At 32.0% G+C, this 12,592-nt stretch overlaps 1 protein-coding gene across 2 annotated transcripts in view; it reads right to left on the bottom strand.

Moving 5' to 3' along the window:
- Positions 1 to 15: 15 nt before the first annotated feature.
- Positions 16 to 12,592, bottom strand: part of LOC111420014 (frizzled-4-like) — a 72,007-nt gene continuing 59,430 nt past the window's right edge. For both annotated transcript variants that reach the window (XM_071196059.1, XM_071196058.1), the window contains exon 7: positions 16 to 1,266. In XM_071196059.1, the coding sequence (XP_071052160.1) occupies positions 668 to 1,266 (599 nt within the window). In that variant the 3' untranslated portion in view covers positions 16 to 667. The remainder of the gene's footprint in view (positions 1,267 to 12,592) is intronic.

Raw genomic sequence — 12,592 nt, 5'->3', positions numbered from 1 at the left:
ATAATTAATAACAAATAAAATAAAAAAAAGATTTATTACAAAAAAAGACTTAAATTTAAACAATTATGTAATTATCACACATCATATACAGCTAAATTACAACGTTTAACGTTTATAAATAATTTTAATTATACTTATTGAAAATTAAATTCCATTAATAAATATACTTTTCAATAATTATAAACAAAGTGAAATAGTATAATACATACTTTCAATTAAAAAAATTCAATTAGAATTAAAAAATATTGACGTTACAATTCTCAAGGTCATTATTACCAACCGAAATTTAAAATAAAAATTAATTTATTTATTTACATCAAAATAATTAATTAAAACGCGGTTTATTGATGTTTTTTTTTTTTTTTTTAATGAACTGTACAAGTCTATTTTACACCCTCTCCTATAAACGAAATAAAAGGAAACTAAAAAAGGGTATGTATTGTATTAAAAAATAATAAATTATTTATTTAAAAAAGCCAGTCTTTAATAATAATTAATTAATCGAATTTAAAGCTTTGATTATTATTATTATTTTTTGAAGTAAAAAATAAACGTTAACAGCGCCGCGATCGCCGTGATCATTAAAGGAACTATTAATGGCGGGACATTTAAATGTACACTCGAATAAATAAAGCTCTATTTACATTTCTTTCTTTTTAATTTCCTTTTAAATAATTGTTTTTAACGTTCGTTGATGTTGATGATGTTGTTGAGGCATTCTCGGTTTTCGATGGGGATGAGATCTCGATGAATGTCTACTACTGGTGGTCATCGTCGATGAAATATGAGATATCTGCGGGGGATGCGTCACCACCAGCGGCATTTGACATTTAACGGCGATTTGTTTTCGGGGCCCCAATCGTTTGCAAACGTTCCTCCACGCGGCGATCGTTTTCTTGGACCATAACCAAAAAATCGTGCTTACTCCGACGAATAACGACATTAAATGCTTTAGGAGGAACGCCCAAAGAGCTGGTTTTTCGGTCCCTCGAAACCAATCGTCGCGATTATTGTATTCGTAACAAATACTGGCCAAAACGCAAGCCGTTGGGATGATGTAAAGGGTCGAAAGGCCTCCTAATATGTCGGATTCTTTTCTTGGGGCTGCTCCGGTTAATGGGGCGGCGGAAACTGTTTGGGGTTTTTTCATAACGTAAATGGAACCGATTGCGAGGAGGGTTACTCCGGATATTAAGTAAAGGGATTGGGGGAGGAGGACTAATCCGAGGAGGATTCCTGAGTTTTTGTTTCCTATGTAACATGTACCTGAAATAGAAAAAGATAATTTAATTAATTAATTTGATATTTTTTTAAATCGATTAATATTCAAGAGGTGTCGTCGTTTATGTTAAAATTTTTGTTTGTTGGATTGGGATAATGAATAAACGTGACTTGAAAAATAAAACTTAAAAAAACAAAGAATCGGTTGGTCTTACAAACACAAAAGGCGACTCGTTGAGACGAGTTTGAATTTTTTTAATTGGAAGGATTCCAAGAATCGTTCACGTCCGGTTGTGTCCAGATGGAACATCAATTTACATTTCGAACTAACTAAATTTGTAATATATAAATCTCGAATTAAGCTGTTCTATTTTGTAATAAAAACTTTGTAAAACGTATTCTTTCAGTACTCTTCTGCCACAATAATAATATTAATTGGATTCCATATTGATAAAAGTTGAATAACAACCAAGTTCTATTATTTACCAAAAAGTCCGAATTTTCAACTTTTAATTTTGACATATTTGTCAACTTTATAAAAAATCCTTTAAAATGAGTCCAAACTCGACATATTTAACTTTAATATCAATGGAAATACAATCACTTCCGGTTTGAAACGTCAACGTCAATTTTGACATATTTGTCATCTTCATTAAAAAACCTTTAAAATGAGTCCAAACATGACGCACTTATCTCAAAAAACAAAAAAGTTTGAATAAAAAACATTAAACCCGAAGTTAGCAACAATGAAGATAGCAATTTAATTTTTAAATATTAATACCAACCTTAATTTTTTATTTTATTATCTTTTTGCTTTTGTGACAAATATTAAGACATTTTATAGAAATTAAGAATATGTCAAAATGATATTGACATTTCAAACCGGAAGTTGCTTATATCTCGAGTAATATTGGAATTAAACGTATCATGTTTGGACTCATTTTAAAGGATTTTTCACGACGATTACAAATATGTCAAAATTGACGTTGACATTCTTAACCGGAAGTTGATCGTAACTTCATTAATATTGAAGATAAGTATGTCGTGTTTGTACTCATTTTAAAGGTTTTTTAATGAAAATTACAAATATGTCAAAATTGAGGTTGACATTTTAAACGTGAAGTTAGTAGTAAATATAATAGAAGTTTTATAACTGAAGTTAATCTAGTGTTAGTAACTTTTTTGAATTTTCAACTTTTAATTTTGACATATTTGTCATCTTCATTAAAAAACCTTTAAAATGAGTCCAAACATGACGCACTTATCTCAAAAAACAAAAAAGTTAGAATAAAAACATTAAACCCGAAGTTAGTAACAATGAAGATAGCAATTTAATTTTTAAATATTAATACCAACCTAAATTTTTGATTTTTTTTTATTATATTTTTCTTTTTGTGACAAATATTAAGACATTTTATAGAAATTAAGAATATGTCAACATGACATTGACATTTCAAACCGGAAGTTGCTTATATCTCGAGTAATATTGGAATTAAACGTATCATGTTTGGGCTCATTTTAAAGGATTTTTCACGACGATTACAAATATGTCAAAATTGACGTTGACATTCTTAACCGGAAGTTGATAGTAACTTCATTAATATTGAAGATAAGTATGTCGTGTTTGTACTCATTTTAAAGGATTTTTAATGAAAATTACAAATATGTCAAAATTGAGGTTGACATTTTAAACGTGAAGTTAATTATCATATAATAGAAGTTTTATAACTGAAGTTAATCTAGTGTTAGTCACTTTTTGGAACTTTCAACTTTTAATTTTGACATATTTGTCAACTTTATAAAAAATCCTTTAAAATGAGTCCAAACTCGACATATTTAACTTTAATATTAATGGAAATACAATCACTTCCGGTTTGAAACGTCAACGTCAATTTCGACATATTTGTCATGTTCATTAAAAAACCTTTAAAACGAGTCCAAACATGACGCACTTATCTCAAAAAACAAAAAAGTTAGAATAAAAACATTAAACCCGAAGTTAGCAACAATGAAGATAGCAATTTAATTTTTAAATATTAATACCAACCTTAATTTTTTTTTTATTATATTTTTCTTTTTATGACAAATATTAAGACATTTTATAGAAATTAAGAATATGTCAAAATGATATTGACATTTCAAACCGGAAGTTGCTTGTATCTCGAGTAATATTGGAATTAAACGTATCATGTTTGGACTCATTTTAAAGGATTTTTCACGACGATTACAAATATGTCAAAATTGACGTTGACATTCTTAACCGGAAGTTGATCGTAACTTCATTAATATTGAAGATAAGTATGTCGTGTTTGTACTCATTTTAAAGGATTTTTAATGAAAATTACAAATATGTCAAAATTGAGGTTGATATTTTAAATGTGAAGTTAGTTATCATATAATAAAAGTTTTATAACTGAAGTTAATCTAGTGTTAGTCACTTTTTTTAACTTTCTTAGCACAATATTGACAACCGCAAACACTACAAGATATAAGCCAAACACCACGCCACAATATATTGAAAACTTAATAAAACAAAAAAGACGTAAATGACAAAAAAACTCGAAATACAGCATTAAAACCAGAAATCAACAATATGTTTCCGAATTTAAAAGTGGCAGTACAGGTTTGTGCAAGTACAAATGGTACCTTGAAGAAGTATTATCAACAGAGATGTTTACCTAAATATTGCCAACATCAACAGCATGGAAAATTAAATAATTCTTCAAGTTACTCCATCGTGTTCCGAACATTGAAACATTAGGTGTGCTTACAACGATAATTAATGCATATGTTAGGTTGAGTCAATTTCCCAATTCCTGGAAGTTTGCTCATATTTTTGTATTTAATAAACCCAATAAACAGAAAAACATGTAGAGAGCTACAAAACCAATCCCAATACAACATCAAAATTATTGGAAAAAGTAATTCAAAGACGAATAAGGTTACATAACAAAACAGCAACAAACTAAGTTTTTATCAACTATGTAGAGTCAGAGAATATATAGAGACTGGACACGATTCGAAGATGTATTCTGAGTACCACAGGTTTTTTTTTGCCAAATTATAATAGTTGAATTGCAATCAACCTTAATCTAATTAAGGAAGGGCTATCTCTAATACTAATATTTCAAAAACTTATTCTTGTGCCAAAAGAATATTTAAAAAAGAACTTCGCTTGTTTAACAGCAACGTAGAATCAGTCCTCCTGTATGAGTATGAAACATGAAAGGTAACTAAGGGGATGTCAAACAAATTAATCATTGTCTGCGATGCATTATAAATATGGGCCGATATCCAATGAAGACTTGTGAGAAAGAACAAAATCGACCCATTAATCACCAAATCAAAGAGAGGAAATGGTGTTGGATTTGGCCAGACGCTAAGGAAGCCTCATGGAGCAGTTGAGATGTCAGGAGTACGGAGACGACACGTCTAAGACCAGATGGAGAGTCAATGGCAATGAAAATATAACAATTTTCATATATATACATGGACTTCTCCTGCGTATAATCAAACTAGAATACTAAGAAATCAAGTTGACTACATATGTATAAGAAAAAAAGTTTAGAAACTCACTGACATTAGTGAAAACGTAAGAACATAACCATACAAATCAGAAGAATGAAAATAGATATTGAAAATGAAAAACAATTCTAAACAAACTAGATAAAAAAATTAAAGACACACAGGGCGAATAGCATTACTGGAAGAAAGATTGACATATTCAAAACACTAAGGAGGCAGGATCAGACGAGACATGCACATAAACGCAAACAATAATAATGCGTGAAGATAGCATCAAAACGCTCGCATGTTTGTATGATCACCTAGAGTGTTGTTGTCAAAAGAATCAGATTCCATAGCATAATACACTGTGGGCGATACAATTAAGAAAGCTGATTTGAAGTTTGTTCTGTACTACTACTAAACCCAATAATATAATAATAATAAATTTAGGAACTGTAGACAGGGGGAAAAGCAAGAAGACTACTAGAGGTCTCTGTTGACGAAGAATGGAAATTGTAAAAAAGTGCCCGTTCTTACAAAGTACCAGATTTAAAGCCAGTCCCAAATCTACACGATCAGTTTGAGGTTGGAACTCCGTTTTTACACAGTATGTGGTGGATCAAGTGCACTAATTTTTTTTTGGCCATTAATCTCCTGTTTTAAAAAATGTGATATAACCCTTTTTTACATCTGCTTATTCAATTGTTTAGCATGCTAATGGGCATACTCTAATGGATCGTAATAGAAACACAAAATCAGAGAAAAATGCAAAAGATGGCAATACATACAGGGTGTCTCAGCGAGACCGGTCATTAGACGTTTCTGGGGTTCTGGCGAAAATAAAAATTTGAGAATTCAGACTTAAGTATTATCAATTACGATCTCTTCGACTAAAATATTTTCAGCTTTCTTGCACTTCCGGTTATACCGGAAGTCGCCACCTACTTTATTTTTTTAAATGGAACAACCTGTATATTTTTACATATTTGGATTTGTCTGTTTTCAGGGTTTATAAATAACTTTACTTTTTGCAATTTGATACGGCCGTTCTCGAGTTATTCGAATTTTTCTAGAAAAATCTGCTCCGGCAGATATTTGTTCAAAAAATCAGAGAACACTCGATTTTTGGGATATCAATTTAGGATTCAGAATATGCTTAAACAACATGATGGAGTATGTTTTGGTGCCGAGAACGGTTATCTAGAACGTTTGGTTACTTTACTATGGCACGTTAACTTTTCAAAATTTGGAAGTGCCATAACTTCATTTTTTTAAATAGCACCCCCCATATTTTATTACTTAGTCGTCTTCGGCGTCTCATTCTACATCTTTTATATCCCATATGACCCACACCTAATATTAATAGTTTGGGAGATAATTAGGGTTTTTTGAAAAATGCACACATATCATATGGATATTTAGCCTAGTGTGCCATGAAAAACAAGCCTTCTCAATGAGTTCTTGTCAAAGACTCACTTGTTTACGTCACTTGATGCATGTGAGCAAATAATTATCTGTTATGTCCCTTAATATTAGTACTGAAAAGAGTTAAAATCGATAACAATAACGAAAGTAATATTTACACAAATCAAGAAATTCTTAATTTATTTTTTTTACATGAAAAGCGCGACAATGTTCGTAGTATGATTCCCAGATCTTTTTTGGCAGCTCGAATTGAGGTGTTGGGACTGGGCTCGAAATAAGCCAAGGTATTCACTTCTTCCGTTGCATTATCTACTACATTTTATGGTCAGTTTAACACGTGATTAATTCGTCCAAAATGCAAAAAATTTGCTTCTACTCCTCTAAATTTACCTTTTTTCATCGGAGATAAATGTGGATAATTTTCATTAAACATTTTGAAAGTTCTACTAAGAACTTTGTCGCACTTTTCGTGCACAAAAAATAAATTATGGATTTCTTCATTTGTACAGGGTGTCCAAATTTCGATGGGTTTGCAGGATATCTCAGTTATTATGAAAGATAGAAAGTTGCGGTTTTCGCGAACCTGAGCTACTTTTTTGTGAAACTTATAATGCCGCAAACCAAATTTTCATAGACCTCTTCGTTTTTGATATACAGGGAGTATTTCAAAATTTACGATTTTCAGACACCCCCGTGTATCTCGGCTATCCGGAAACTTAGTAAAAAAGTAAAAACGGGTTCTAATAGATTTTTTCACGGAGAATCCAATGGTGCACGTAGAATTTTTCTAGTCATCACGGTTTTTGAGTTATAAACACAACTTAGGTTTTTTTAAATGGAACCACCTATATTTTATTTTTTTATTGAACTGGATTTTTTTCAAGCTTTTCAATGATATATAATACTCTGTACTTACCTTTATAATTAACCTCGAAATTGAATAAAATACATTATTTTATAAGTAGGCAATGATAAATAAACTGCCTAACCTGACGTCACAGAGATGGGCGGAGCTTATATCGACTCCAAACAATTTCATTGCTAACCACAGTTGCTAATGATAAACCGTAATAAAAATGTCATAAAAAGTCACTTAGTTTATTTTATTTTAACACTAATTGAAAAATTGCATATGGTGATTTACCGTTAGCAACACACTTAGCTATGAAAATGTTTGGAGTCGATATAAGCTCCGCCCATCTCTGTTACGTCAAGGCTTAGGTTGTCTATTAAGTGACCGCGTTGCTAGGATACCGGAATAAACAAAGTAAATATAGTTGATTACTGTCAAACTTAATTTTGAATTTTGTGCTAACAATAAGTCGTGTGTTACTTATTTACCTTTAATTAACTTAACTTAATTAACTCTTTCTTGAAATGGAGCGCTATGAAAATTATGGAAAATATGACATGCTAGCATGATACATTCATGCAAATGAAAATGTTAATCAAGCTGCTGAATTATACATAAATAGGTAGAATGCAACATTTATCAGCAATAACATTTTATTAGCAGATTGTTTCACTTCAGATATCCAGAAAGAGCGCAACCAAATTCAAAAATTTTTTTGCGAATAAAGCGTAATTTGATCAATTATGGAAGTTTTTTGATGCCCAGGCCAAAAAAATATAATGAAGAAAATCGGAATAACAATGAAATTACCGTGTTAGGATGTGTGGAAGCCGCGCCTAAAACATCATGTAGGGAAATTGAATGTCAAGTTGGAATTAAAAAATCGAATCGATTTGAACCATGCACAAAGTAATATTGAATTTAGTTCCTCTATTATATGGTCTGATGAGGCATATTTTACCAGCACAGGAATCTATAATCGTCATAATAACAGGCATTGGCATCAAGAAAACCAACATATTGTAATTGAGCGGGAGCGTCAAGGAAAATTTGGTTTTAGCGTGGCATGTTTTATTATTGGGCCACGAATTGTTTACAAAATATGTGAAGGAAACCTTTGCGCTAATCGCTATTTGGCCATCTTGCAAGAGGCTTTGCCAGAGATTTTGGATGATATTCCTCTTATTCGGCTAAATAATATTTATTTTCAGCAGGACGGAGCTCCCGCTCATAATGCGCAGTTAGTGAGTCGCTACCTAACTGCAGAATTTCCTGGTAGGTGGATAGGCACACATGGTCCAACGCGATGGCCAGCAAGATCACCTGATTTATCTATTTTGGACTTCTTTTTATGGGGATATATCAAGAATCGGGTATATAGTACCCAGAATCGAACAAAATTGGAATTGAAAATTGCTGTAACTGATGCTTTTTCACATTTACAGCAACATCCCATAACTATTCTAAATGCAATTAAACGCATTACTAAACTTTGTGAACAATGTGTGCATCAAAATGGTAACAACTTCGAACAATTCTTGTAACTTGAAGCCATATTTGCATAATGTTTAGTTTTTAATAATTTTTCGTTTTTAGCAAACAAAATTTAATAGATACATTTTTTTAATAAGTCAATAATTAATATTATAGTATTTTCAAAATTCTTTGTTTATTCTGGTATCCTAGCAAAGCGATCACTTAATTTATCATAGCCTACTTATAAAATAATGTGGTTTTTTTAATTTCGAGGTTAATTATGAAGGTAAGTATAGAGTATTATATATCATTGAAAAGCTTGAAAAAATTTTAGTTCAATAAAAAAACAAAATATAGGTGGTTCCATTTAAAAAAACCTAAGTTGTGTTTATAACTCAAAAACCGTGATGTCTAGAAAAATTCTACGTGCATCATTGGATTCTACGTGAAAAAATCTATTAGAACCCGTTTTTACTTTTTTACTAAGTTTCCGGATAGCCGAGATACGAGGGGTGTCTGAAAATCGTAAATCTTGAAATACTCAAAAACGTATATCAAAAACGAAGAGGTCTATGAAAATTTGGTTTGTGGCATTGTAAGTTTCACAAAAAAGTAGCTCAGGTTCGCGAAAACCGCAACTTTCTATCTTTCATAATAACTGAGATACCCTGCAAACCCATCGAAATTTGGACACCCTGTACATTATTTACGTTATTAATATCAATTTTAACTGGTTTTAGACTCACAAGCATCAAACAACCTAAATTAGACTTTGACGTTTATCAATAAGTCATTAAACATTTGTTTTCCATGGCACACTAGGTTAATATCCATATGATATGTGAGTATTTTTTAAAAAACCCTAATTATTTCTCAAACTATTAATATTAGGCATAGGACATATGGAATATAAAAGATGTAAAATGAGACGCCGAAGACGACTAAGTAATAAAATATGGGGGGTGCTTAGTAAATGCTTTAAGACATTATACTCTATTTTTTTAATTCGGAGGAGTGTTTTCAAATTGAAGCGCCAAAAAGATGGGCTACAAAAAGATTAGTCAGTTTTAAGCAAAAATTACACTAGGAAAATTCATGATGTTGCCTGAAGACGCACGGCTAAAACCGAAACTTTCTAGTTCTAGAGTTAGTGCAATAAAAATATACAACATAATAATATCTTATGTTAACTAGCGCTACCTACAACTGATTCTAGTGATGATTCTAGTTACAGGTGTAGTGTTAGTTCTGGTATTGCACTAGCACTATCACTAGAACTAACACTAGACCGAGAACTAGAAACATTCGGATTTAGCCGCACGTCTTTAAGACGGCTAAACCCGAATGATTCAAGTTGTAGGTCTTGTGTTAGTTCTAGTGATAGTGTAAAACTAGAACTAACACTAGACCGAGAACTAGAAACATTCGGATTTAGTCGCACGTCTTTAAGACGGCTAAACCCGAATGATTCTAGTTGTAGGTCTTGTGTTAGTTCTAGTGATAGTGTAAAACTAGAACTAACACTAGACCGTGAACTAGAAACATTCGGATTTAGCCGCACGTCTTTCAAGACGGCTAGTTCTAGTTCCTAGTTCTCGGTCTAGTGTTAGTTCTAGTGTAAAACTGATACACATATAGTTGTAGGTCTAGTGTAAAACTAGAACTAACACTAGACCTACAACTAGAATCATTCGGGTTTAGCCGTCTTGAAAGACGTGTGGCGTAGTGTTTGGCTTGTATATATCTTGTAGTGTTTGCGGTTGTCAATAAATTAACTTCAGTTATAAAACTTCTATTCTAATTATTTCTCAAACTATTAATATTAGGCATAGGACATATGGAATATAAAAGATGTAAAATGAGACGCCGAAGACGACTAAGTAATAAAATATGGGGGGTGCCATTTAAAAAAATGAAGTTATGGTGCTTCCAAATTTCGAAAAGTTAACGTGTCATAGTAAAGTGACCAAACGATCTAGACAGCCGTTCTTGGCACCAAAATATACTCCATCATGTTCTGAATCCTAAATTGATATCTCAAAAATCGAGTGTTCTATGATTTTTTGAACAAATGTCCGCTGGAGCAGATTTTTCTAGAAAAATTCGATTAACTCGAGAACGGCCGAATCAAATTGCAAAAAGTAAAGTTATTTATAAACCTTCAAAACAGACAAATCCAAATATGTAAAAATATACAGAGTGTTCCATTTAAAAAAATAAAGTAGGTGGCGACTTCCGGTATAACCGGAAGTGCTAGAAAACTGAAAATATTTTAGACGAAGAGAACGTAATTGATAATACTTAAGTTTGAATTCTCAATTTTTTATTTTGGCCAGAACCACAGAAACGTCTAATGACCGGTCTCGCTGAGACACCCTGTATACATAAAAGATCGATAGGAAGACCTTCAAAGCGATGGAAAGACAGCTGGACTTCAGTATCACAAGAGAACCAGAATCAGGATTGACGAAGCGTGATAACAAGTCATAAGGCTTTTGATAAGAAGAATAGTATTCAGTTCAGTATTGTTGAGTTCATCCTGTTTTTCTACCCAGCTAATGAAAATAAACAATTAAAACACATTAAAAGCAAATAAGCATTGTTTTTCTTTCGTTAACAAATACAACAATTAATAATCAATAAAGGTAAGCTCTCTTTTATTCTTATTGCGTTTATGTGCTTATTTTGAAACGTTTTCGTTTAGAAGAAAAAAGTTGAAAAGATGATGAAGGGGTCGAATAAAAATAGATGTGGGGAGTTTTTTTTTTTCACCGTCCTTCTCGAGATTGAATTGTTTGAACCCACACGTCCCAGTCGCGTAACTGATTCAAGTCATTTGTTACGGGATCCAAAAATACTACGCGAAAGCTAAAACGATTTGTCAAGGAAAGACTTATTATTTCAAGAATTTCTTTGAATTAGTTAAGTACAACCAATAAAAACAAAACCTCGTTCGAAAATACGAAATATAACGAAAATAACAAAACTAAAACGTTTTTATTAAAAGAAATTTTTTAAAAAGGATTTTAAGAATCACCACAAAACAGTTTCCGCCTCGTCGAGCAACGTTTTGTAAATTTTACACACACTCGGCGCGCAAAACAGTTCAGGGGTGAATAATACGCGTTTTAAAAGAGCCGTTGAAACAAAGGGGCTTGTTGCTGCTGCTGCGCCTTGCAGCTGTTTTGCATTCCAAAGATGTAAAGATGTCGTCGTCGGTTGAGCCCACTAAAAACTGAAAGAATGGGACCCCGGAGGGCGAGAGAAAGCACTTTTTGAAATTAAACCGTGCGAAAATCTCCACCGTGAATACAAATAAAAAATAAAGGAATGAAAAAAAGAAAATCTTTTGTTTTTTGAATGAAAATAATGTTACAACAAAAATGATTTTTTCTTAAGTAAATACTTTAAGACATTATACTCTATTTTTTTAATTCGGAGGAGTGTTTTCAAATTGAAGCGCCAAAAGATGGGCTACAAAAAGATTAGTCAGTTTTAAGCAAAAATTACACTAGGAAAATTCAAGATGTTGCCTGAAGACGCACGGCTAAACCCGAAACTTTCTAGTTCTAGAGTTAGTGCAATAAAAATATACAACATAATAATATCTTATGTTAACTAGCGCTACCTACAACTGATTCTAGTGATGATTCTAGTTATAGGTGTAGTGTTAGTTCTGGTACTGCACTAGCACTATCACTAGTACTAACACTAGACCGAGAACTAGAAACATTCGGATTTAGAAGCACGTCTTTAAGACGACTAAACCCGAATGATTCTAGTTGTAGGTCTAGTGATAGTGTAAAACTAGAACTAACACTAGACCATGAACTAGAATCATTCGGGTTTAGCCGTCTTGAAAGACGTGTGGCGTAGTGTTTGTCTTGTATATATCTTGTAGTGTTTGCAATAAATTAACTTCAGTTTTAAAACTTCTATTATATGATAACTAACCTCACATTTAAAATGTCAACCTCAATTTTGACCTATTTGTAATCTTCATTAAAAATCCTTTAAAATGAGTACAAACACGACATACTTATCTTCAATATTAATGAAGTTACGATCAACTTCTGGTTAAGAATGTCAACGTCAATTTTGACATATTTG

This window comes from Onthophagus taurus, chromosome 5, assembly GCF_036711975.1.
Source record: "Onthophagus taurus isolate NC chromosome 5, IU_Otau_3.0, whole genome shotgun sequence".
In the NCBI taxonomy this organism is placed as follows: Eukaryota; Metazoa; Arthropoda; class Insecta; order Coleoptera; family Scarabaeidae; genus Onthophagus; species Onthophagus taurus.
The sequence above is the reverse complement of the archived record's forward strand: the minus strand, read 5'-3'. Positions and strand labels throughout refer to the sequence as shown.